The sequence below is a fragment of the Pteropus medius genome, unplaced genomic scaffold (assembly GCF_902729225.1).
Source record: "Pteropus medius unplaced genomic scaffold, Ma_sr-lr_union100, whole genome shotgun sequence".
In the NCBI taxonomy this organism is placed as follows: Eukaryota; Metazoa; Chordata; class Mammalia; order Chiroptera; family Pteropodidae; genus Pteropus; species Pteropus medius.
In genome coordinates this window covers 5,587,370-5,615,340 of record NW_024344436.1, presented here as the reverse complement: position 1 = coordinate 5,615,340, position 27,971 = coordinate 5,587,370, and the positions used below count along the sequence as shown (strand labels likewise).

The window sequence follows — 27,971 nt, the reverse complement described above, 5'->3', positions numbered from 1 at the left end:
GAACACAGAGGCAAGGTGGGTGGGCAGCCTTTACTTTTACGACAAGAAATCGATGGGATAGGCATAAAATACAACACATTACAGCAGAAGAAAGGCTAAAGGAAAGGTCAGTATCATAGAAGATGCACTTGTTTTTCGGGATGGTATCCTCAGAGGGCAAAGATGGCAGGATCCTCAGATGATTTCAGGAAATTAATCGCAGCTTTCATAAGCACACGCATGACGGAGCCTGTTAGGAGGAGAAAACAAGAATTAGAGCTGAGGGACGGCAATGAGAGTAAATACTTCTCTCTCAGTCTCCCCTAAACCTCCCTGATTATCTCCCCCACAAGTTCTGGTTTTATCTTTCAATACCCCTGGCTTTCCCCTTCACATTGCCCAAATTCCCTTTGATCTTCTCTGGCCCCAGAAATACTCAGCAGCAGTGAGATAATAAACAATCAAGGAGTAAGTGCCCCAAGTCCAGTCTCACACTCAGTGTGGTACTGACAGAGTAAGGAGAATAAATGCCACTTCATGTCCTTCACACAATTCACACTCCCCATCCATGTCTCTTTTCCTCTTTACACACCTCCCCATCTCCCCCAATTTAAGACTGCACCCTCATCCTGCCAAGAAAAGAAAACTAGCTGGAAGACCAGAAAAGGTCTGGACCATGATGGTCGGAGGAGAGGAGTATGGGGTTTCTCTCTTGGCCATCCTCTCTCAGGCCTGGTGGCTCAGTATCTGGGAAGATGTCTCACTTCCTAAGGAGAGAAGGCAGTGGGGTCCTAGAATTGTGCTCCTACCTGCATGCATGTGAATCCAGGACACAGCTTTCCTTTCCAGAAGTTCCCACTCACACTTCATTTCTTTACCATTGGCATGGAGCCAGAGCACCGCCAGGACTGTGGCCCAGCCTGAGGAATCCGCATTCTGTACAATAGACAGAGAGACTTCCCTGAAGCCTTCAAGTTGGAGCAAGAAACCCTTCGAGGAAATGTAAAAAGCTCCACTCCCTCCTCACTTACTGTGCCCCAAACTACTACTAAATGGGATTACCTGGTCTCTTTTACCTCATTTATGACTTGCAAGGCATAATGCCAGGCCCTAAACCTCAGGGCAACAATTCATTGAGTCTTAGGGTAGAAAGGTCTTAAATTTTAAATCCAGTGTAACCACCAGGACAGTGCTTGAAACTCCTAAAATACTCCCAACAAGGATTACCCAGCTGTGATAAAAGACACACATGCACAACTGCTTTATGGTTTATAAAGTATCTCTATGTTTTATTTGAACCCTCACCTAAACAACTCAAAAAAATGAAAAATTATCAACGACGTTTTTAAGAGAGAAAAGTGATTCATACAAAACTGAAATGATTTTCCCAAAGTTAGCCTTCTAGCAAATGAAAGAGCTGGGACTGGAGGCCAAATATTCTGATTCAAGCCATATTGCTCTTATTGCTCAATAGAAAGTCTCAGCCACAGAACAGAAAATGGGCTCCCTGAGTGTTCACTCACGGCTCCCAACTCCAGTTTTTAGAAACAACAGGTCAAGAGAAATTCCTCTTTCATAACATGACCTTCAAAATTTAAAAAAAAAAAAATCATTTCCTCTGAATAGTCTTGTTTCAGATCAAAATTCTCAGTTCCTTTAATTCTTCATTAAGAGGACTGCTTATGTCAAAACAGTAAGAATCCCCATGTTTGTTCTCCTAGTCTAGAAACAAACATCACAGTGATTTCTGAAATTTATCTCCTTAAACGGTCACATCTGGTGGCAAACGTACTTTTAAAACATTATGATCCCAGCCCCCAAAATATATAACTTTTCTGACAATCCTATTGCCCTCCACTAATTGTGTTTCAAATATGCTGATTCATATTAAGTTCGTGGTCATCTGAAATCTCTGACTTCCATGTGCAACAGCTCTTAAGTCATTCTGCTTCTATTCTCTACTTGCATAGTTGACAATTTAGAAGGAAAACAGTATTTTTATTCCTACTAATTTTTTCAGAGAAAATTTCAAGTCATTGTTCGAGGTTTTTTGGGATCTGATTTTCTTGTCTAATACTTTATCTCCAAGTTTTGTCATATACAAATAAGAAAGCACTGGTCCACATTTTTGTTTAAACATTCATTGAAAATATGGACCACCAGAGAATTCAGAGTCTAGTGAGTCCAGAAATCTGTTTTGAGTTTGAATAAATTCATTATTCAGTGCTGTGGGTTTTGAGCTAGTTTTTACTCTGTCCATATGTTCATCATTAAGAAAAACTCAAATTCCTTACTAAAATTCAGACATACCAGAGCTCTGGATTCCCTTGATTTATTGGCCCAGTTACCACGTTAAAGAAGAAAATGTTAGTCTGACATATCTTATTCTTAATAAAATCAAGTTAGAATTTTATGATCTTTATATTTCCTTTTAATTGTTTATAATTATTATCTTTCTTATGTTAATAATTTGTTTATTATCTTATTTGTTGTAGAACAGTATTTTTTCAATAGAAATACAGTGCTAGACACACATAATTTTAATTGCCCCACTAGCTACATGTAAAAATAAAGTAAAATTATTTTATTAACCTAATGTATTTTATTTAACCTAATATAGTCAAAGTATCATTTTAACATAAAATCAGTATAAAAATAATTATTGATGAAATAATTTATATTCTTTTTCATATTAAGTCTTTAAAATCAGTATATATTTCACAATTATAGGACACCTCAATTTAATTAAAAATTTAGATCCTCATTTGCATTAGCCATATTTTAAGATCTCAATAGCCACATGTGACTAGTAAATACTGTATCGGATGGTGTAGTTATAGGACAGCTGAAGTTTATTTAATCACCTTTCACATTTTGTATATTCAGAATGACACCTGACCTTCAGGCTTCAGGCATGAAGGTCAGGTGTCATTCTGAATATACAAAATGTCTTATATTTAACAATATCTCAGGTTAGAAGATTTAGTACACTGCGTTGAAATTCTGGAAGTTAATTTGTCCTCATCGGCAGGCTTGAACACATTTGAAGTACCTAGGTCATCTCTATTAATACTTCACCTATCCTAACATCAGTAAAATTTTGCTAATTTCTGGACCACTTCCTTTAGTAGGATAATGTCAGTTCTGAAGACTGATAGTTCAAGAATTGACTGGTTAGGTCAACTCAGACACATCATTATACTTCTCTAGGCTTCAGTTTCTTCATCTGTAAACAACGTGAATAGGATTTATCTCATTTAATCATTGTGATGAATAAATAAGATCATGAATGTTAAGTGCTTAGCACAGTGCCTGGCACACAGTAACTGCTAAATAAACATTAGTTATTATAATTAAAATGGCCAGCAGGGAATGTAATCCAAGTGAAAGAGGATTTTTGAGTTCCCTCTGGCACCCATCAACTCAAAACCATCAACTCCTACTAGCCAGACTATTAGTTCCTTGTTCCTTCTGCTCTATCCTACCCAGAAAAACCTTCAACCTCTATTTATTAGAAGTTAATTTAGTCTATAGCCTCTATATTCCCCTTCCTCTGGTGAGTCATAATTCACCCCAATTCTCTTTACTGACCCCAACCTCTCAAAAACATACATACTCCTGTTTCTTCTCTGAATCTCACCTTGATAGGGAGTGCAGTCCGTATCTCTTCCAAACTCACACCTAGGACCATGGCCAGACCTTCGTTCAGATCCCAGGAACCATCTGCCTTTTGGAGGGAAATCAGCTGTACAAGATGATTATCTCCAAAGACTTTGGGGGAGAAAAAAAGAAAGAGGATGAGAAAGCAAGAAGCTCCGGGCCCCCGAGCATCCCTGATGAGAGAGGCCCGAATCCAGAGACAGGCTGCAGCCAGAGTGCAGAGCTGAGCGGATCCTACCAAGATCCCCATTTCGGTCTTTCCCCCGGGAGACACGCATTTTCTCTGTGACAGCGTAGGCCACCCGAGTGCTGTACTGGTACCAGGGGAGCTCCACTTAAAAATTCAACAATAATGTAAATATATATATGCCTTACTGTTAAAATGTACAGCTGAAACATCATATTTCATTAACCAATGTCACCATAATAAACAAACAAACAAACAAATAAATAAAACAATTCAATAACGAGAGCAAGATACAGTACTAAAGAACCCACATGATAGTGCTGTTTAAAGTCTTAGCCAGTCCTATTTAAATGACCCTTAAAACTTTTAAGTATGTTAAAAATTTGTGGACAAATAAGAGCTCGAATTTTAATTATCAAAAATTTCAAAAGAAAGCAGATATAAAGGAAGCCATCAGCAGTCTATCTCAAAGAGTAGTGTGCTGTCTAATCCTGATGGTATAAAAATAGCTTAAAGACAACATAATTTTCATAGAAAGTATCTTACATCTGGATATCTAGCATATGGGATGACATACTTAGAGCGATTTAGAAACTGTAGGCAAGAAATATTGTAACTAGAACAACAGTTCTACTCTAAAGGAAAAAAAAAATCTAAGGCTCTGAATCTCAAGAGTCTGAGTTTGAATCTCAGCTCTACTAACACTTAAAATGTACCTGTTATTTAACGAATGGAGATCTCGGCTTCCTCTATAAATTGGAGACAATTATGTCTGATGCATGAGAAAGTGTGTAAAGTACTTAGAAGGGCCATAATTTGCTCCCTACGAATAGTAGTTGCCAATGAATTCACAAAAACCAGCAGCAAAAACTTTGCTGGGTAATTTTTCTTTCTACTTTAGTAAGAGGTTCCATAAAAGAGAGAGCTAGAGTGGGGATATTCCAAGTTACTGAGTATTAGGACAGCATTGGAAACCAACACAAACTGAGAACCTACTCTGTAGATTACATTAAGAAACTTCTCATGACAACCCTAGGAGGTGAATAGTTGCGCAGTTGAGGGAACTAAGGCTCTGAGAAGTGAACTGATTTGCTTAAAACCCCACAGGAATCCAGAGATCTAACTTCATCTTAGACCTCAAAGCCCTCTCTTTAATTAGCAGCCTAAGGAGAATGAATAAGTAGACGGTAAGTGACAAAGAAAATGTCTAAACAATTAAACAGTTGTACACTGTTTAACTCTTGCTACAAAAATTGGAGAGACTAGAAAGAGTTGCCTTTAAGCCAATTTTAGTAGAAAAGGCACCTCTTAGTGGTAAAATGTACTTTGACTCAATTTGTCATGCACATGAGAAGCTCAGCTGCTTGGAACACAAGGCAATGACCAAAGAACACCCTTTGGTGAAAGAGAGAAAGTCATCAGACAGCATCGGGAAGGTCTGCTTAAACCCAACTTGTAAAAGAATGACCAGTGCAGCAGGAGCCCGACCAGGGTGGCAGCTGAATTCTGCAGGAGGAGGGCCCCAGCCTGCAGGCAAGGTGTGTGAGCCCAGATGGCAAAGGGGTTAGTTTAACTAGGGCTCACCCCAGACTCCACTGGGGTAGTTTCCAGGGTCCTACCTATAGACTATCGGAGATGGGCCAATCTTACCAAATATGGAGACTGGACAAATTTCACCCTCCACCTGACACTTTTCAAACAGATTACCTCCGGGTAGAGAAAGCCACAAGAGGGCAGAGCGTTGAAGATTAGTTCTTCAGTCCCCATAGATCAGAGAAGAGAACTGAGGCCCATCTCACCTGTATGGTGAGTTTCCAAGTTGGTCCTGTTGGTGGAAGAATGAGCCCCTGCCATCTCTGGACAGATCTTGAGAGACATGCATTTCTTCTTTGGTCTATCACCAAAAGCTTGGTGTTTGTCTAGTCCTACATGTGTGACAGACAAATATTGGTGAGAAAAAGTCCCTGGAAAGATGCTCACCTAGAGAGTACAGTTCCTTGCTAATGGTGGACTTATGGGGATCGTAAGTATTCTGCTGGTATGGCACGCTTGGGTAGTACGTGTTCCTTATGAGCCGAGGTGCAGGAGGACGGTAGGAGGACGAGGCCTTTGCAGGAGCTGGAAAACATCAGTACAGACATCAACACTGAGGCATCCTCTGCTCTCCGCCATAGGCAAACGGCTCTGATCCTTTGAGACACACACGCTCCAATGCATGTCAGCCTTAGTCACCACCTTTATTGCGCATTTTTTCTTTTCCCATGAGTTCTACTCCTGCACACACCCTTTGAGCACTTTCCACTGTGTCCTCCTGATATATGACAATGATCTTTCCTGCATCTTTAGTTTCACTATAGGAGGCTTCTTCCAACTATCTATGTTAACTTAAAACTAGTTTTTCCTTCTAAAAAACACCTTTTTCTCTCCCCTCTCAAATGGTGGTTGCTCAAGGTATCATACCCCAAGTACCCAGATTTGAGAGATAGGGTTGGCAACTGCTTCAGTCCCAATTGCCACCTCCCTGTCATTACTCCTCTACCCTCACCAGGATTACCTTCTCATATCCTAACTGCTGTCGACCTACAACCTCTTTGTCACTTCAATCAGTCACTGAAGTATTAAAAACTAGATGAAAACTTCCACTCATTGCAGGCCTGCCATCATCTTGAGACATTAAGTACCCAGGCAGATAACCTATCCGATACCCTAATGCAAAGCTTCTTATCTCCCTTAAATTAAATGGCTCTTGCCTCCATTCTACTCCAAGCCTGGATGTTGTTATAAAGCAGAATTGTTCTACCTGTAAAAAATTAAACTGAAAAAAAAAAATCTACTTAAAAAATACAGTATCCACTTTTTCCAGCTTTCTAACTCAGAGATTCCTATTTTACCTGGTCTTTGACCTCATCTGGACTTTTAAATCTTTGTCTCCTCTGTTTTTTCTTATATTGAAACTTCCTTCTATCTTTACTCTCTTTTCCATTTAGCCTAAGTCTCTGGTCCAACACTTTATCGCTCTCTTATCAATATCTTCGATTCCATGTCCCTAATTTCCTTTTCAGCACATCTACCTGATAAAACCAGGTACCTGATAAAACCCAACCTTGAAGTTAAGACAACACTCCACTCTCTTCATTCTTACATCAAAGCTGCTGAGTATTGCTGAAACAAATCACATAAACTGATTCCTTTTAGTAGTTTGGTGCCACTAAAAAAGTCAAGGTATCGAAACTAAACTGGACCCTCAACACTCCTTGACAAATGTTCTATTTCTCCCTGAGTATTTCGCTCTCCAATTTTCCACAGGATTATTTCAAACCCTTTCCTCAAATTCTGTTCTACCACTCTAATATATACATTACCTAATCGTGCTGTCTCTTTCATTAAAACTATAGAAAAACTATCAAACAGAAACTCTGAAAAGATGCCTCTCAGCCTATGAACTAAAATCTAATCCCATCACCTTCTCTCCATTTCCTGGCAATAAGGGAAGAAGGTCCTAACACTTGTCCTATTAAAAGCTAACCCCACCACTGCTGTTTTAGATCGCATCCTCTCTCACTTCCTCAAACTCCCTTCTCACTTAGCTGATCTTAGTACTCCCCCCAACATTGTCAACCCTCTCTACCGGCACTTTCCTATTGGGATTACAACACCCTTAAATCTCTCTCATTCTGAAAATTTAAAGAGATATAACACGCACAAAAAAACCTCAAGTCTACAATTTCTTCTATAGATAGCACTCTATTCCTTCCCCTTTTCGACATTTATAAAAAGTGTTTCTGCAAGCTGCCCCTCATTTCCTGCCTCTCATTTGTTCTTTAACAATGCCTAATATAGATTGTTTCCTAATCTAAGCCAGTGGAATTGTTCTTGATTAGATTAGCAAGGACTCACTCTCTCACTCTCTCTCTCTCTCTTTTATTAACCTAATAGACCTTTTTCAGTTCTACTTTGACTTCTCTGCAGTATCTGATACTTTGATAACTCCCTTTATTATATCATAGTTCCTTTTGTTTTGAATACGTACGCGCATCTTTTTTGTCCTACTTCATTTGTTTTATTATGGTTTGGGGAATCCAACCCCAGATACTGGATATTCTTCAGTGTTTCGATTTTATCGCTTTTTTTTTTTATTTATTTTTTAAAGAATGGCAACATCAGTTTTGAGGAACTGTTGTCTTCATTTAGTAATTAAATAATTTACAAAGAGACAGAACCTTTCATCATAGTTGTCACCGCCCTTTTCATCTCACTTTATACCCATCCTCTGAACAATTTCATCCATTCTAATGACTTCAGTTATTGCCAAATGTAGATCTTCATCCCTGACCTCTCTTCTGAACACCAGGCATATCTACCTCCCTTTCTACTGGACACCTTCATGTGAATATTCCATCGGAATCTCAAGTTCAAGATGCTCAAAAATAATTCAACGTTTTATTCCCTAAACTTGCCTTTGTTCTTTTGCTACTCTATTAAATAAATGGTATCATCTCCGAAAGCCCAGTTGCCCAACCAAAAATGTGGACTTACCTTGAAGCCTGCCTCTGGAATTAACATCATACATTCCCCTCCAGCCACAGAAACCTGCCCAGGAAATTTCTCCACCTGATCCTAATCCTCAAGCCCCTTATATCTAAAATCAAGCTTGCTTGGCTTATGCCTGAGCACCCATGTCCTAACGCCACCAGGTTGTTCACCAGCCATTGATGTAATCACTAACCATCTAATTATCAATAAAATAAATCAGTTTCAGATTTAGACAGTGCTTATGTGAATTTTCTGTTTAATTTTCTCTGTGTCTCACCCTCCCTTGTATTAAATCTCTTTGCAATGGGATATATTCTAGTTCTCTAGGACAGAAAAGTTTGACACCAGCCCGAAATCCTAGATGTGGAGGAACAAAGGAAAAAAGGAACTTTCATAAATGTTTCCTTTAAATGATGTGTTCAAACATCCAGGGCTCCCAATTTTATGAATTCGAATGAGGTAAAACTCACCACCTCCACGGTATCGTGACATCACAGCAGTAGCACTCAATAGAATTGGTCTTGGGACATCCCTACGAACCAGGGGGCCCTGAACTGGCTCGTTGAGATCCTTGTTGACAGCAATGAAAGCTGTGTGGGAGCTTATAACTCCGCAATCAATGCTGACTTTCAACACATCTTTTTTATCTTTCGCTGGAGTCTCCCTGAAGCCCATGTCCTTGGTCTGGAGAAAGGACTTGGCAGCAAGGCGGTGAATGGTGAGGCTAAAAGAAAAAAATTCCTGTGACTTAGGGAAAAGCACTCACGTGCCAGTTTCTTAGGGCCCTCAAAAGTTAGGACAGCAGAGAGAGGAAAAAGCCAGATAAGGGGAGAGATAAACCTTGACGGCTTAAAAAGGAGAAGCAATTTTAAGGAAACAATTGAGCCCAAAATTAAGAGCAGAAAACCAACCCCCAAGGATAGAAGAGACAGACAGAGAGAAAAAGAAGGAAGGAAGGAAGGAAGAAGGAAGGAAGGAAGGAAGGAAGGAAGGAAGGAAGGAAGGAAGGGAAGAAGGAAGGAAGGAAGGAAGGAAGGAAGGGGCAAAGGAAAACTAAATGCTCACTTGGCATCAAACTTGGGTTGTAGACAAAATGTCACTTTATTCTCAAAACTCTTGCCCTGGAGGGTGTACTTGAGGCAAACTTCTCCTGTTGCCTCTGCTGGCTACAAATTAGAGAAGAATAGAAATGATGAAAGGATGAGGTCACCAAGAGAAATGTCAGAATTGGGGCAGCCCCTACCCCAAAACATGAACATTTCTGACTAAGAACCAGGTAGTTCAGGAGCCCAGAGACCTGGCATGATGGAGAAGTGGGTAGGTTGGCTCGGTCTGGCAAATGCGATCACTTGATGAGATCCTACAAGCTCTAATGAAATTGTCAGAGCAGAGTTCAGGGCAGTAGCTACTCTGACTAGAGAAACAAATAAGAATGGAAACTCACCGGCATCATTCCAGTCAACTGGGCATAGATGATTAACCTCTGACCCCTAAAGATGACAGTCTGTTCTGGGGAAAGCATTTTAGCAGATAGACCAGAAGGCAAATCCCAGCTCAGAGAGACGTCCTCTACTACAGGCTGCAGAGAACGTTTCAGAGCCCTAAGAGCCTAGAAGAAAGAGAACAGAATAAGCACCAAAAATAATAATGGTGACAATAACTACTACTAACTGAATATTTATTATGCATCAAGTACTATGCAACACAATACATGTTATGTCTATACTAGGAGATGGAGGTTACTACTTTTGCTTTACACACATGAGGAAGCTAAAGCAGAGAGATTTAATAACATAAATGTGAATGAAGGAAATGTCTGGGAAAGGAGACCCTGGAGAAGCAGCAATCAGATAAGAAATGGTACCAAGTGGGAAAGAGGAACTTAGAAGTATACCCAGAGGTGGAAGATGTCTTCCCTTGTACATACTAATCAAATGGAGTATTAATTTACCATCTATTCCAATCTACCAGACATATTACAATTGTTCTTTCTTGTTTTCTCTGTATCGTTTGCATGGAAGATAGGATATAGTACCAAAAGAGGTCCGAAAGCACACATCTAGAATGTCAAATCATGACAGCCAAAATTCTTAAGGTTCCTCTCTTTCTGGTTGTAAACACAAAGCCCTAACCTCTTCCAGCATCTTGTCTCTGGGTTTCCAATTACTAGGACTGGATGCCATTTCTCCAGAAACTACACTGGGCTCCTTTTTAAGGCCAAAAGGAGCCCCATTAGTTATATAGCCCAAGGCCTTGAGGATATAAAAAAATGAATCCTGGAGGCAAGTTGCTGCCTCTGCCCTTGCAGCAGTGTGCCCCTTACTCCACACTGGCTCTGCATCACCACTTCCGGACACAGAGCCCGTCCCTCACCTTGGACTGCATCCTCTCCTTGCCCGTGATAAATTCTGACATGCCCCCTGATACCCGGGCAATGCCTTTTATTAGACTGGTGGAGGCTCCTTCTCCAATACCAAATGAGAAGCATCTGCAATTGTAAAATGGAAGTCAGAAACAAGGACTAAAAAGAGTGAAATTATAAAATCAATACATAATGGTTAAAAATATATAATGGCTACCATTTATTGAGCATATCCTATATTTCGGGAGGCCAAGTGCCTTCAGGTAACGATGCAATTTAGTCTTCACAAGATTCCTAAGAAACAGGCTTATGCTTCATTGCGCAGATAAGGAATGTGGGCACAAAGAATTTTAGAATTCTGTCTAAGATCATACACTACTAAATGGTAGAGATGGCATTTGAGCACTGTTCTGTCTGACTACATGATTCCCCTGGCAAACCATTATCTATTATACTGATTCTAGAAGCAGGGAAAAAAAGAAATAACAGAACTACATCCTCATCAATTAATAATCAATCCAGAAAAAATAGTTAATCAGAAAGCAGGAGAATGAGGAAAAAATAAACAATATCATCAGTGCTTGACTAACTTTGTTCTGGAACCACATCTGCCCTGGCAAGGCCAGTCTTAGGCTGGGAAAGAGGGTCTCCTGCTCTTCTAACCAGAGAGTTCTCTCCCTGTTCTAGTCCACGTGCACCAAATAGCTTTTTAATCACAATCTGGCTTCCCAAATAAAGTTGTCAGTAAACAGAGAATGTGTTGGTGATACTCACACAAGCATTTTAGAAGGCATCACAAGGATAGTTCTCATTGTAAATTAATACTACGTTATTTTGGCTTAAATACTCAAACAAGCATTTTAGAAGGCATGACAAGGATAGTTCTCATTGTAAATTAATACTCTGTTATTTTGGCAATTCTTTCGAATTGGGTTAGTGTGAGTCATCAGGCCCAAACCTAGTGACATCAGCATCAGGATTAATGCTCTAAACTTGTAGAGCTAAGAATCAGACTTGTAATTATGGTGCCCTAACTATGATCATGCTTGCCAGAGACCACAACCTGTCAGCATCTTGATATTATCACCTTTAAATTTCCAACATGATTTTTGATCTACAGCCTATGTTCTTTATGGCTTATAAAGAGCTTTGACATATATGTTTAAGGGTTTTTTGCATACAAAACTAAAGGTAAACAATGTTTATTGATGGCTAACTATATGCCTAGAATTTAAGCGCTTCATTGGATAATAATAATAAGGATAATAATTACAATCATGGCAAAAATTTTATATAGCACAGTTCCTAATGCTTTCCTCAGGTATACGCTTTCAACTTTCACGGTAAATCCATAAGGCAAGAACTATTACTATCTGCATTTTCAAGTGAAGATACAGAGGCTTACGGAGTTTAGTTGATTTGTACAAAGAGCTGACAAAACAGGAAAACTAGAACTTAAATATATGACTTCTGCCTTAAAGTATAATACTCTAGCAGAGGTCTGCTCACAGCAATGATGGACTAACTTATTCTAAGCCAGTAGAGAACTAGAAAAGAGAACATTTTTAATAATCTTTGAAATCATCATAAGGCTACCAAGATAATAATAATTTCTGGGCCAAGAGCTGGGAGAAGAGGGAGGCCAAGAGAGACGAGCCTGGCATCTGCTATCCCTTCACCTCTTGAAGCAAGTGCCAAGTACAAAATGGATGACTGAAAGGTTAAAAAGCTAAGCAGTTTCAGATTTGGGCTTTCCAAAGAGAAGGTGCCCTAGTAGACACTCAGGTTTTTTTAATACCAACCTGTAGATAGATCTACACCCTAGAAGTAGAGGTGAATTTGAAATAAACCAGCCATCGAATGACTGAAGTCCATTAGATTCTAACTGGATTAAGATTATATGTTTCTAGTCTGGTAACCCATCAGAAGCAGGGAGTTAATCCTTTCAGAGGCAAGATATCATCTAGAGGCTCAAAGAATTTCCGTAATTTTTCACATAAAATATCTGACAACTAATAAAGAAATAGAAAACACCCAAATATTGGGAAACTATATGCTATACTTCTGAATAACACAGGCTTTAAAAATATCATAATAATAATTAGAAAATATTCTCAAGCGGATGCCAATGGAAAATGACATATGAATTTAGGATTTAGCTACAGATAGACTTAAATTTGTAGTTCTAAATACATATCTTAGAAAAGAAAAAGTCTAAAAATTAACTACCTGAGCCTCCATCTCCAGATGTTATTAAAAAAAAAAAAAATAGCCAATAAACTGAAAAAATTGAAAGGAAAGAAAATAACAAAGATAGGAGCAAACATTATTAATACAGAAAACGATTATACAATAGAGAGGATCCATAAACTCAAGTGCTGGTGTTTTGAAAGGATTATTTAAACTGACAAACATTTAGGGCAAGGAAAAAAATAGAGAAGGCACAAATAACCAACATCAGGAATGAAAAGGGAATACTATGATCGATTTTACAAAACTTAATAACATCGTACGGCAACATCAGAGACAATGTCATGCCAAAAAAATTTTGAAAATATAGATAAAATATGCAAACTTCAATAATAAACAAGAATATATAAAAATATAAATAGTTCTATTTCCGTTAAAGAGAATTCAAAACCTTCCCACAGAAAAGTCTCCTGGCAACTTAGAGCAAACACATTTTCTTCTAAAAGAAAATCTTTCAGATGATAGAAAAACAGGCAACTCTCCTCAGTTTATTTTATGACGCTAGGATAAAACCCAACAAAAATGTTTTAAAGAAAAATATACATGCCAATATTTCCCATGAAAATAGATGATTAGCCAACTGAATCAAAAAATATATGAATAAACAGTTGAAGGTTAAGAGATCACAACTAATTTGGTTTTATTTCAGAAATGCAAGGTTGGTCTAACATTTAACAACAGTTATTTTAATTCACACATTAAAAGAATAAAGGAGAAAATCACATACTCATCTCAACAGATACATAAAATTTATTTGATAAAATTCAACAACCATTCATTCTTTTTTTTAAAGTAAAAGAATTCTCAAAACGGAACTATAAGGAAAATTCCTTAATCTGACACAGGATATCTACAAAAAGACCTATAGCAAACAATCACACTATTGATATAATGTTAAACGAGTTCCCTCTGAAGTCTAAAATAAGATAAGGATGTCAGCTGTGACTATAAGTCCTTTCCGGGGCAATACAGAAAGAGTGAAAAACAAAGATATAAGGCGTGGAAAGGAAAAATTGGCATTATTTGCAGACAAGATTATCCAAAGAATATCTAAAAGAATCTACTAATATAACTATTAGAATTAATATCTACATCAGGCAAGGCCACGGAATACAAAGTCAACATAAATTTAAAAAGCTATCGTAATCCATTTCCATATAGAAATAAATATCCAGTAAATAAAATGTTTAAAAGTACTATTTAAAATAGCATCAAACACCTAAGAAAAAATCTAATAAAAAAAATTCTTGAAGACCTCTACAAAGAGAATTATAAAACATTGCAGAGAAATTTTATGTGTATTATTCAATTAAGGAAATGAGTAAATGTATTGATTTTGTGGGAAACCAGATTTCTCACCATGGAGGAAAAAAGACATAAATAGGGACAGGAGAAAAAAGAGAAAGACTGTTACGTTGTTACCTTGGAAGTACGGGTATTAGTAAAAAATTGAGTATTTCTTAATCATTTGCCTGTTCTGTCTATTGGACATGCCTAGAATAAATAACAGGCCAATAGCAAAGTTACATCTAACAGTCAAATACTGACTTCTACACATTTTCAGTAAAAGAAACAAGGTTTCTTATAAAAATGGCTGGTTACAGGAACGGGAAAGTACAAGTGAATCAGAAACATTTTTTAAGAAAGAAAGGAAATATTCGTAAACCAAAGAGACGTGAAAAAGCATAAGGGCAAGTTAAAAAGGGCTCCCACTGGCCAAATCTGGAACTTTACTATGGAATATTACTCAGCTATAAGAAAAGGTGAAATACTGCCGTTTGCGACAACATGGATGGATCCTGAGATAATCAATGCTAAGCGATATAAGTCAGAAAAGTTGAAGACTGCATGATGTCACCCATAAATGGGATATAAACCTAAAAGCAACAAACATGACAAAGAGACTCATGGACATCGACAGTGGATTAGTGATTACCAGAGGGAAGGGAGAAGGAGGAGGCAGATAGGGGTAAAGGGGTCAAATATTTGGTGACGGAAGGAAATCTAACCATGGGTGGTGAACACACAATGCAATATATATACGACAGACTGTTTAATTGTACACTTGAAACTTACTGGATTTAGTTGATCAATGTCACCCCAATAATTTTTAATCAAAAAAAAGGAATGAGAGTAATGAATCTTAGAAAATTGAAAAGTAGTGAAAGAATTTAAAAGTACTAATTGACACAACAAAAGGAAGGGAGGGAAGGAAGGAAAGAGGGAGGAAGGAAAAGCTCTTTTTTATAGCATGATGACAACTAATAAATATAGAAGAGTTGACAGCATTTAAAAATCACTATTTTGTAACCACTGATATTAATAGCACTTGTGTGAAAACCATCAGTGAATGCTAAAACTACTGAGTAAATCTTTATTGAGAATAGAATGTTTACAAAATTTCAATGTTATCTATCAGATCAGAAGCCCCCTTTAACTAAGCGGTCAAACTTATCACTAGGCTCAGTTGCTTTTGGAATATTTTTCCCAAAAATGTTTAACATTAATCTAAATATGAACTTAAATAGTCAAACATAAATTGAGATTCCACAAAAATAACTAACTAGTCTTCTTTCAAAATATCAGTCTCATGAAAGGTAATGAAACGCTGAGAAATTATCCCAGAGAAGAAAAAACTAAAGACACATAATAATGAAATAAAAGGCTTGTTCTTGGATTTGCTCCTGGAACAAAACCAAAACAAACAAACAAAAATATATAAATAACATTATTAGAAAAATTGGCAAATATAACCTGTATTTAGATAATGGTGTTATTCTCAACATTAAATAAATATTGTGGTTATTTATCAGGATGTCCTCTTCTTGGAAGATGAGCGCGTAATTATTTGTATACAAAGGGTTATGATATCTGTGGCTCAAATATTTCAGACAAAAAATAGGTGAAGCAAGTGTAGTAAAATGTTAATAACTGGCAGACCTGGGTGAAAGGTATGTGTGTGCTACTCTATTCCTACAAGTTCTCTATAGGTTTAAATGTTTGAAATAAAATATTGGAAACACACATTTAAAGAATCTAGAAAAACCTAAATAAATGGAAGGATATACCATTTAAATAGACTAGAATACTCAATAGAGTAAATACTAAATTCTCCCAAAACTGATCGATAAAAGCAATGCAATTCTAATCGATATCCCAATAGTTTTCCTTTTTGGTAAAAATTGACAAGCTAATTCTAAAATACAAACACAAAGTGTCAAGAATAGATAAAGACAATCTTGAAAAAGAACATAGTTGAGGACTTACTCTATTGGAAATTAAGATTTAACAGCTAGACCAAAGTCCATCAGCAGTAGAATCAATCAATAAATTATGGTTTAATCATCCTATGGAATACTATATACCAATGAAAATTAACTATGGTTCCATGCAAAACACGTGTGAATCTCAATATATTGCTGAGGGAAAGAAGCAAGATACACAGAAACTAAAACATACTGGATAATATTTATTTTTATTCAAAAACAAACATGTATAATCCATGGTGTTGTAACTCAGGGAAGTTATTTCCTTTGAAAAGGAAAAATTGAGTAGTAATTAAATTTGGGACATGATGGAAAAGGGTAGAGATGGACAGCTACTGGTAATATTCTAGTTCTTGACATGTGTGGTTATTACAATGTGTGATCACTCTGATAATACATCTAGCTATATACTTACGATTTGCATTGCTTTCTATGTTTTACTTTGACAAAAATGTTTACACTAAAAAAAAGTCTTACTATTCAATACTTGTTTCCATTGTTTTAGAGAGAATAAAGGGCAATATCTCTTATTATGTTATTGATGTTATTTAGAAAAATCACTCTTATCTTTTAGTAGAGAGGGAAAAATGATGTAGAAAACAATTGTTAGGGGATAAACTAAAATTCTTGAATCATTCTGTCCTCTGAAAGCAATGTCAACACTGGAATCATGCATGTGGCACTAGATCACATGTGGTACTGCTTGGGTCAGTCACCTAGAAATCACATTTTTGTCATACCTGTGCCTCAGACTGTTGATCTGAACTTCTTTAATTACACTAAATGTGTCGGTAACTTCTCCATCTGTGAAGACAAAAAGCTAAAGAAAGAAGACATTTGTCAAGTCTCTATGAAGTTCATTTTTAAAATACCAGAATTTGCCCTTGAAAAACCCAGCTATTTCATTCCAGAGACTCCGATGCCTCTTCAGACAAGTGTGAGATCCTGAATGATCCACTGTTACTTGCACCATGTTCTCAAACGGTTTGTTCAGAACGCTAGGAATTTTCATCACCTCCCCCTACTAACTGGCGCTCCACAAGAGAACTTCCACTGTCTACGCACCACAGCATGAAGCTAAGGAGAGGAATTCTATCAGATGCTTCTTGTCTTTTCCTCTTTACTACATGATAGACAACTATATTTCATCGACCCTACAGTGAAGTCCAAGACTATGGATTCTTGGACAGAGATTTCATTCTCTCTGTCCCCTTCTGTTAGCTCAGTTTCAGTTTTTACCTGCAGAGGGTGACCCGGGATGGAAGGTCCACTGTAAATGTTCCTCAGTGGTGTCAAGATTTCCGTGCCCCCTAAGTCAGCCTGCATAAGCTTAACTCTCCTCAGTGCCTCGTCCATGGTACGCTGAGTGTACTTCACACTACGACTGAGAAAAATGAACACACTCAGTGACACAGCTACTCGACACTGCCCAGTACTGAGTTCCTGAAATGAGATACTTCCACATGAGGTAAACAGCCTCACCTGAAATCCCCAGTGCCACAGTCAATGGTACAAGTAACCCCTTTAACCATCTAGTCCTTTTTTTAGAGTATCTTTTTGGACTCTGTATGGCTGTTCTAGAAACTTACTGAAAGAATGGCTCATAGCAAGATCCAAATCCATATACGTTGAAATAACAGCCTACAGGCAAACTCTTCAGCACCAAAATCAGTGTTTCCTGGAGGAAGAGAGTACAAGGAGATGGTGAGAGGGTCCTCTCAGACACACAGACCCTGCCAATCTGACTCTTGAGGGTGTGGGCCTTTATCCTTTTCGTGCTTCGAGGCCCTTATATGTCTATGCTAGCCTCAGAGTGGTCATGGAATTCTATCAACTGAAGCTCAGGTGGAAACAGACCCAAATTTCCAGATGGACCCTACTTTAACCCCTGAGATTCATCCCTACTTGAAGATGTCACAGAAAAAAAAAAGAAATGAGCTAATCTTACCTTGGCTGCCTCTATGCGCAGCTGAGATTTATCCTGTTTACTCATGGGGCCTTGCATACTTCCTGAGCGGTCCATGAGGAATACAAATTCTCCACAAGTAATTGGTGGCTGAGCTTCTGGGATGTCCGGGTAGAAACTCACCATTGCAGATGGCTCTCCCATCAAACAATCTACTCGGAAAGGATAAGGACACTGTACAATGAAAGGGAACTCAAGAATGCATACTAAAGACGCCAAGAATCAATTGTCCTGAGTTATACAGGAAGCTGAGAAAATCCAAATCTAAAACCCTGTTTGATTTTTATATCATATCTGCTGGCAAAGGGTTTGAGGTGAGTTATAAACATACAAAAAGATACAGAAGCAGCACAGATTAAAAAAAATAGAGTAGAGGTTATCAGGCACAAGCAATAATTAAAATACTAAAATTGGATGCTAGTTTTCTAGCAGCTATGCAAATAGTGAAATACATTAAGTTAAAATGTTCCAGCAATTGTCAGAAGAATCCAGCTAATTTATTGGCAGACACGTTCTTTTCAAATCAAATCAATGGGAAATTTATCACATGGATCCTTGTTTAAATCTTTAATTACAGCTTTGAAAAAAAAAATCTCAAATGAACAATTCTCATGTTGACAGTTTATAAGAGCTGAAAGTATGTCATGCACACCAAGGAAAGTCATCTGCTTTCTATGAAGTCTATGAAGCACTCACTTATACTCTCCAGAACAAAGGAAGAGAAGCACTGGGATGTGTGTTGAAACTCTAATAGCATTATCCAAACAATAGCATTCAGGAGACAGCAGGAGCCGGTCTATGTCACCACGTTGTCAAAGGCATAGCTGTGATTTTGTTTTGAGGAGCGAGTGAAAACTGACGCAGGAATTGAAATGCGAGTATTAAGATAAAGATGTAATGAGAATGGCTGGTTCACATCCACTCGAGATCCACAGTTCAGAGACTATAAGAAGACATAGAATCTAATCCTAATATCCTATTTTTATAGTGATTCAGGATTACAGGTTTAAATTCTCAGTAGCCCTGAGATTCAGTGTGACTACAGGACCTGGCTCAGCTTACTCTCACCCACGGGATACCTCAACAACGAAACTGCTTTCAAATAGAATGGGTGAGGCTCAAGAAATAATTGATAGCACATTGGTTCAAAAATAACTTTTAAATAACCCAGATCTCTGCATAGATGGTAGAGGAGCAGCTTTTTTTAATGGGTAAGGTAGGCTTCTTTCGATCCTGAGAGACAGCTGGGTGTAGTGGGACCGTCACTGTACTGATATGTCAGAAAGGTCGCCATGAGCATGAAATGAGCTGACCCATCTAAACTGCTCAGAACAATGCCAGACATACGGTAAGCACTACAAATGTGTTATTTACTACAATTCTTTTGGCTTGGCTCCAATTATTTTCACCTCCACAAGTTTCTGCTCCCTCATTTTTAAATGAGGCATTTCGAGCCCTGGCTCTTCTGCTCGCTAGCTTCAGGTTCCTCATTTAAAAAATCAAGGTAATTAATAACTATCTCAAGATTATTGTAAGGATAGTGACATAATATGCTTAAGAAACTCAATCTAGGGCTCAGCTCAGATTAAGTTCTTAATAATTTTGTAAACTTATTTATGAATTGTTTTCATACAATTATTTGTATTAAATTAAATATATATATATTTTAAAGTCATGTTCTTAATATGGTAAGTACAGTCTAAGTTTTATTTTATTTTTTTATTAAATTTATTGGGGTGACATTGGCTGATAAAATTATATAGGTTTCAAGTATACACTTCAATAATATGTCATATATATTGCATTGTGTGTTCACCACTCAAACATTCTAAGTTTTAGAAATACCTATTTCGCATTTTTCAGCATGTAGTGGTGTATTTCATCTGGTTTTAGTGAGCCAAGCTGCCGGTTGTCATTTATTTCTTTGTATAAATGAGAACAGCAAGTCACCTTCACCAAATATATGATCTGGAAAGCAAGATGTGAGCAGCCCTACTGGGCGGGATTCATGAGACTCATAAAGGCTGCCCCAGCTGTCCCACGATGGCCTGCAGAGCTGGTCATAGGGTACAGATGAGGAAATCTGCACAGGGGCCAGCGGAACGTCTCGGAAGGAAAGGGACTGAGACCTCAATCCTTACCTTTTAAAAGCCAACATTTTAAACCTTCCTCTGGTGGATTAAAATAATCCTGATGGAAAACCAGGTCACTGTTGTGGGAGTATTTCATGGGCATCCAAGGGGAAACTCACCAAAAGGGAAGGACGGAACCAGGTCACTAAGGTACAAAGACAGAGCACAGAGCTTCACGGAAGAGGGGCTGGAGCAAACCTGGCTGAGGTTGGGAGCCTTTCTCACAGATTTAGCATGGGCAGTTTGCCCTGAGGGGAAAAAAATGGTTGAACAGGTGAGGGCAAACTAAAAAGTTCCAATTTGTGACCTCAAGTACAACGCTATCTTGGCCAAACATTAACAATGAGAGAGAAAGATGGCCTACTGAAGACCAGCTATAGGGAACTGTCTTTATAGTAGCTGCAGTTGGAGAAATAAGAGCCTAACCCAGGACACGGCGTTTGACTATGATTATTCACAAGGATGCTTCCATTCCACTAACATGGCAAATGCTTCAGAAGTGACAGTTTCTCTCCAGTTATGCATCACGGTCCCTACAATCCAGGGGCATGGCAGCCCAGGAAGGCCCAAGAGAGCAACAGACTGACATGCATTACACCAGCTATAATTACAAGAAAAAGTACACACATATTAAGGAAATTTTAGAAAATCAGAGAAATTAAAGAGATTTAAAAAATTAAACTAAGAAACTAAACTTAGTCTTAAAAATTAAGAAACTAGGGTAAGATAAAAAAGCTCTGGAGATGGATGGTGGCGATGGTTATACAACAAGGTGAAAATACTTAAAGCAACAGAACTATATAATTAGTTATAAAAAAGATCAAAAAAAGAACTCTAGGTGAGATGAATCAATCAAAAAAAGTTATTTATTAGGTAAAAAATAAATTAGTAAAGTTAGTCTTAATCTAATCACAATTACTACTTGTAGACTTCCTGTGGTTTTAAATGTTTTTCTTAATGTATAGTTTATTTTCTAATAATAACCTGTCTTTATAACCTATTTTTATTTTACTTAACATTCTTTGGAAGCCTTTTTTCCGTATTATTTTAATCTGTCAATATACATCATTCTAGTAGCTATATAATAACTCATCGAGCATACCTAGCATAGTTGATTTAGCTACTGCAAGACATTCTGATTGCTTATTAATCTTTGATATTGCTAAAATGCATAATTTTACCTATATTTAGATTTATTTCCTTAGGAAGATTGTCAAAATTGGAATTACCAAAATGAACATTTATTTTGACATATTATGACCACATTTCATCTCCAAAGTTTGATACCAAATTATTTTGCTTCAAGCAATCTATGAAAGTGCCAAATGAAGCATTATCGGATTTAGAAAACTGATCATTTGAAAAGTGAAAATGTCACATCATTATTTTTATTGTACTTTTATTTGCTCTCATAGAGACTGATTTGTCATATGTTTGTAAATTAGCTGTGTTTCATCTTATGAATTATTTGTTCATGTCCTTTGTCCAGTTGTCTACTGATTCACTTAAATTTGCCTATAATCCAGATAATCACATGATATTCCTTGACCCAAACCACTTTTGCATGCCATAGTGTAAGCTATTTACCCACTACTGGATAGAAAGAAAAGTGAGTGTAATTTGAGGGTAACTCCAAGATAGGAGTTACCCCTTAGGAGGTAAGTACAAAGGAAGAAAGAAAATACCTGCGTCTGTTGTAGATTTTCCCATCTCCACAGCTACACTGGGGGTATGCACCTCATTGTAGTAAATCAAGAGTTCCACATCACGATCAAATTTGTGTCCATCGGCCAAGGAAATCTGAGTTAGAAATAGGCAAAGAAGCCATGTTAGCACTATCACTGCTTGCTGTCTGGGGCTGAGGTTGGGGCTGAGGTCAGAGCTGAGGGCTACGGCTTCTTCCACGAGTGGGCGTAATAATCAGGGGCAGGGGTGAGAATGGAGAAGAGGCTCTGGAGAGTGCATGGGGATAAAAAAGGAGCACAGTATGACTCCTTCTGGGTTAACAGGGAAAAGTAAGGAACATTTAGGGAAGACTGAGTGAAGAACAAGATCAGGACCTAAGAATAGGGGTGCTGGCCACAACAGGGTTCTCTTATTATTACCTGAGCAGAAGTCTTATCATCTCCAAGGTACTCAATGGGACTCAAAGGACAGTTGCATTGGATCCTCTGAATGCCATGCTGGGAACTGATGGTGGCAACCATGCTGAGCGTGTAGGGCAGGTCCTCCAAAGGGACAACAGGAGTCTTCATTTTAAGGCAACTGTCCTCAGGCCATCCTACAAAAAGTTGCCCGAGTTGTGTTTTCCCTTGCCATACTTTTTAGCACCCTTACAACCTGGAGACTTCCCCCAATTGTGTCCTTCGCCTCCAGTACTCAAAGAGAGCACATACTCACCAGAGAGCTGGTACCGAGGATTCAGGATGGCTGGGAGCACATAGCGCAAGGCCCCATCTGCTTCCAGGGGCAGCTCCTGCACATACTTCAGGGTGAGTGCTGCCTTCGAGCCAGGGCGGAGGTTCCCCACATTGCAGCAGAAGACATCCCTGGAGCACTTATCCTCCTCCAACAGGAAGGCTTGTTGGCCCTGGCTGATGGCATTCTCGTAGTTGGTGTGGGCCTAGGGAGAAGAGGGAGAGAAAGGTAATATCAAAGGTGACATAGCTGATAAAGAAACAAGTGTCACAGAAAACAAAGACTGGTAAGGAGGGACTGTGATTGTTCTTGCCAAGTTCACAGCTATACTTTAAATGCCTCTGCTTGATTCTTCCCTCCAAATGCTTTTAGGAAAATAGCGGCTAGAGGGGAGTAGAAGAAAAGCATTCAACGTCAGCATATTTTTGTAAAATTGCATTTGCTAGAGATCCTAAAGGGAAAAAAGAAAAAGATAATGTACACATCCCTAGTACCTTCATCTTATCCTGTAATTCGGCCATAATTTTCTTCCCATCCACCATGGCCTCGAAGCTATAGACAGCTGAGTCTTCATCCATGGGGAATACAAAGAAGGCCTCCAAAGGAACTTTCTCCTCATTTTCATAGTTTAAAGTAGCAGACACGCCAGCCACAAACTCACAAATGGACAAGGTCACAGAGATGCTCTTCAGTGGCACTGCAGATAGACCGGAGTTCGAGATTAACTAGTAGAATGCCTCCTGCAGGCCAGGCATTGTGCTAGGTGCCAAAGATACAATGGCGAGTGAGAATCACAAATCAAGCTTACCTGGCTCCTCTTGGCGGTTCAATAGACCACAGGGGCGCACCATGGTGACACAGGGCTACTGTGGAAAAGACACATAAACAGAGTGAAATGTTTGGCATTAGCTATTCAAATACTAGTACTTTATGTGCTTCTCTCTGGCATAAAATATATATATATATATATATATATATATTCAGAGGGTTAATGATGGAGCTAGGAAGAAGAAAAAAGCTGAAAAGAATGAGACAAAGGTGCCAATAGTTAGGTTCCCTCTAAATACCAGACCTAAGTACTCACTAAACAGGAAATGTCTGAAACACCCTAAGGCTGGTTCAAACACGAGCTCCACTTCTTCAAAAGTGTATTTAATATACCACTCCTTAGGTATAGTCAATAAGTATAATTAACTTAACCCCTCTGAACCTCAGTATTCTTTCTAAAATGAAAATCGTACCTATACATCATATATGTATACATGAATTAATAAATATATAGTCCCTAGAATGGTGCCTGGTCTATGGAAAGCATTTATTCAATGATGACAGACATTAGTATTGTTCTTAATAGTGTTGTTACTGTTGTTAAGTAGAGTTTGGCTGTTACTTTGGATCATACTCTTCAGAGACCTGCACATAAGAAGCTGCCTGATCCAAAATGGACCCCTGCAAATTAGATCATTTACCTTGTGACGTTTCCTTTGGGGAACGTCAATTGAAACCAGTTTGTTTTCTCTGTCCAAGATATTCATATATCACACATGCAACATGTCTTCTATTTTAAATCAGGCCATCCTAAACATATCTTCCAAATTTTATTATCTTAGACAACCATTTCATGTGGTATGGCAACAAAGGGATACACTTATGTACCTAGATTATGATTTACATCATGATTCTTTTCTACAAAGAATCAACAGATGGGTCTGGTCCTAGCCATCGGCCCTAATACTACTGGGAGCTGCCCTCTATCTATTCTGAACTGAGTCATCTGTGAGCTTGCCTCTCCCTGTTCTGTCAAAGGGTGACCTGAGCTGTGATCTCCAGCACCAATAAGGGGGATTGTCACTGAAAATACACTTTAAGAAGCTAAAGTGGAATTTCCCGGTGCATAGAGAATGCTGAAGAAAACTGAAACTAATGTGCTTATCCGGAGTCCCAGAGGCGAACGAGTTACTGGGAATCCCAGCCATCACTGAGGAACCTACAGGACTATTTACAGGGCCCTCTGTGCTCATCCCAATCGCCATGTAAAACATCATAGCCCACCCCGATGGCCATGTTTGCTCACCTATCTGACAGCATGGTGTTTCTTACACACCAGGCCCCTCCCCACAAATCAGCACCGATGAATCAGGCTTTTTGTTTCGTGTCTGTTTTTCTTTCGAGGAAATGGATAAAAACAGATTGTGGCAAAATGGCTCACATCGAGTAGAAGAAACACAGGGGGCAGTCGTGGCAATAGGGAGAGGGGTGGCTGCTCAGGAAAAGGGTTTCCACGCAGACACTTGATGGAGTAAGTTCTCTGGTAAAACAGGTTGGAGCTGGGGAAGGGCAGCAGGGAGCTTAAAGCAGGAGAAGGACAAAGGACACAGAAATACAACAGCTGAAGAAACTGTGTCAGGGAACCAAATCTTCAAGGTCCGCAGTACTCACCAAGGCTGGCTTTCAGGTGAAGAGACAGAAGCAGAGGGTGAGCGTCTCCTACAAAGAAACAGGCTTCTTTCTCCATTCTAACCCGAGAACAAATCCCTTATTGAGAGACATTTGCCCCTCTTCCCCACCCTCCCCAGTACAAATTATGCTGGGTCAGCATAAGTTCTCCCTCCCTCAGGATGGCATTTCAGAAATGCTCCTAGCAACAGGTAGGCAGACTGGCCACGACGGCTGACCAAGATCAAGGCCTTGAATCTGAGGCAGCTGGGAGAACAGAGGACGGATCATGGGGCCAGGGGTCTGCACGTTTCTGGATCCATAGGTCCCAGGAGTCTGGGCTTGTGCGATTCCCTCCCCGCAGGGAGAGAGAGGAGCAGGCCAGCGCGGGATGGCGCCGCTGCCACACCCCGCAGCCTGTTGCAGGGGAGAAGTGGAGAACCCGCGATCCAGCCACGGGGGCAAGGAGTGGGCCTTGGATAGAAACGGAGAGTGATTTAATCTTTAATTTTTCCTAGATTTTCAGTGTCCAAGTATTAACCGAAGGGGTCAGAGTCAGTTCATTGAATTTCTGTGTAGAAGGAATTAAGGGGTGCAATCCGATTCGGGTTGGGGGTGGGAAGGGAGGCTTTAAGTTCCATTTCCACAGCACAAAATTACATAAAATGGAGGATACACCCATTGTCCATACGCCAAAGGTGGGGAGGCGGAGGAGGAGGGGAAGGAGGAGAGGGAGGAAGGAAGGAGGGAGAAAGGAAGGAAGGAGGGAGAGGTGAAAGAAGAGAGAGGGAAAAAGCAGGAAAAGAGAGAAAGTGGGGAGAAGGAAAAATAGAAGCAAAGAAATGGGAAGAGGGTCTTGGATTAATAGGAGATGTAAGTCCCTTCCATAGTACCTCCAAACCTAAACCTGCTGACACTCCCTGGGGATCACACCTCCCTAATAAATCGAATTCTCCACCATGGTAAAAGAAAAGCCCCAACAGATTTAGAGACGGAGAAAGGGAATTAGAATGGGCGGGTCTTAGTCCTCGGGGATAAAGGGTGAGATCCAGCCCCAGCGCGCGGGCAGCGTGGTCACCTACCTCCTCCCGCAGTCCAGAGCCTCTGAGGCACAGCCAGGGGAAAACAACTGCAGTCAAAATTTCCTGGAAGACCCGCCCCCTTCTAGGGACCGGTTATAAAGCAGCGACTACATGAGTAAGGGATCGACGGGAAATTCCTAAGTAAATATTCTAACATTCGCTTTTCTCTGGGTCAAAGGGAAGGGTTTTTTGGGGTGTTTTTTGTTTGTTTGTTTGTTTGTTTTTAAGTGAAAATGCCGTAGTGGTAACATCGACAACGACATCAAAAACTATATATTTCTGTAATAGACTTAATTACCAAGGGCTTACTGTGTGTATTAGGCCTTGCTAATAATTCTGTGGGCTAGGCTCTGAACTTTATGGGCTTTGTATCAGTGACTTCCCAACTCTAAGTTGAGTCTTTTGTCCCAAGATTGTATCCTCCTTACAGCATGGGAGGAGGGAGAGGGGGTATTAGGAGCCAGGACAATGCACACAGGGCCCAAGTCTTCCAGTCATGGGTCATTTATGAGTTTTTCATCCGGATCTTAAATCAAGTCTTGGCGGGTAACATGTTAGTAACTGAGAATCTCTGTGCTCGTTTTCCTGGCTAAAGGACACTAGAAGTGATGAAGTTTCCTACGTCTTTTCTGTTTTAAAATGACCTATCAAATCTGAGGCTTAAAGAAAGAGTCGTATTGCAGTTGAGAATCTGTATAGGGGAAAGAATATATGTATTAAAGACTCAGCTTGATTTTGATCTCTGCAGTGTATTTATTGTGGCACATTTACTCTCTTTGAATTTGTTCTCTTATCTCTAAAATAGGGATAATGACTACCTCCCTAGGTTATTTTTAAAAATCCAATGGCTATTAATACATGTGGGTTTGATGACATATATATATCATCACACCCACACACATATACACATATGCATATATAATAAAGCACAACTTAAGCACAAATTCTATTTTATCAGTACTAGGCCCTAAGACCATATTTTTTACATGTATCAAACTAACTGTGAGAAGGAATAATTCTTTTATCTTCGTAGAAATCACATCTGGTATTGTTTCTTGTGGTTGCAACTTTTTTCTGTTGGCTGAAGTATCTAGGCAATAATAGAGAGAAGGTGGAAAAGTGGACAGAGTTCATCATTTGATCCACCTGGACTAAAGAGGTTAGAACTAGAAGTCTGCCACAACCCAGACATGGCAGCTTGGTTAGAAAGAACTGAATCAGGAAACATATGCATGAAGCTGGTTATTGGAAGGGCAATTATGTGAAAAGTCTCTGAACCTGGCACAATATATACAATTAAAAAAACCTTTATAGCTATTAAAAAAGTGAATGCTTTTTATTTATCTGTTTATTCATATTTTGTTTTATACAATGAATAACTTCACTCTTTTCATATAAACTATTTGATTAAGCCAATGGTCAAACTTTTGAAAGAGAAACACATAATTCATTCTTTTAGTCGGCATCTATTTATTGGGCTTCTGCTATATGCAAGGCATTGTTCTAGACATTGCATCATGACCATAACAAGACACGAAAGAATTTACTCACCTGGAACTTACATTACAAGGGGAGGAAATATTTAATAAACAAATAAATAAACAAGAAAATAAACAAACAAGAAAATATCAGTAGTGAAAGCACTTAAAGAAAACAAAACACATAGTATAATGAAGAATGGATAGAGGCTATTTTAGGTT

General features: G+C 38.9%; 1 protein-coding gene and 1 non-coding gene across 5 annotated transcripts; both read right to left on the bottom strand.

Annotated features, from left to right (window-relative positions):
• Window positions 1-16: 16 nt before the first annotated feature.
• Window positions 17-26,331, bottom strand: VWA5A (von Willebrand factor A domain containing 5A). Of its 4 annotated transcripts, none has more exons than XM_039872912.1 (19): window positions 26,272-26,331; window positions 25,193-25,240; window positions 23,562-23,619; window positions 23,248-23,450; window positions 22,736-22,958; window positions 22,441-22,616; window positions 22,021-22,135; window positions 18,186-18,358; window positions 17,827-17,915; window positions 17,477-17,621; window positions 16,978-17,057; window positions 10,733-10,847; window positions 9,804-9,968; window positions 9,425-9,525; window positions 8,830-9,083; window positions 5,807-5,944; window positions 3,620-3,750; window positions 789-915; window positions 17-229 (listed from the first exon to the last, which is right to left on the bottom strand). In XM_039872912.1, the coding sequence occupies exons 3-19, from the start codon at window positions 23,602-23,604 to the stop codon at window positions 150-152; spliced, it is 2,358 nt and encodes a 785-aa protein (XP_039728846.1). In that variant the 5' UTR covers window positions 23,605-23,619; window positions 25,193-25,240; window positions 26,272-26,331; the 3' UTR covers window positions 17-149. The 4 variants fall into 4 exon arrangements, with proteins under 4 accessions (XP_039728846.1, XP_039728849.1, XP_039728848.1 ...); XM_039872915.1 differs by lacking the exon at window positions 5,807-5,944 and adding an exon at window positions 5,626-5,751; XM_039872914.1 differs by having other exon boundaries at window positions 18,186-18,355.
• On the bottom strand, window positions 7,979-8,064 carry LOC120610561 (small nucleolar RNA SNORD127). Its single transcript, XR_005654956.1, has one exon. It is a non-coding gene; the product is annotated as a small nucleolar RNA SNORD127 (small nucleolar RNA).
• Window positions 26,332-27,971: the final 1,640 nt, after the last annotated feature.

Coding starts and splice junctions, on each gene's coding strand:
- VWA5A (XM_039872912.1), bottom strand. CDS start 23,604: ATGGTGCGCCCCTGTGGTCTATTGAACCGCCAAGAGGAGCCAG. Junction 23,451..23,561: donor GAACCGCCAAGAGGAGCCAG/GTAAGCTTGATT, acceptor GTCTATCTGCAG/TGCCACTGAAGAGCATCTCT. Junction 3,751..5,806: donor CAAGGAACTGTACTCTCTAG/GTGAGCATCTTT, acceptor TCTCCCCCAAAG/TCTTTGGAGATAATCATCTT.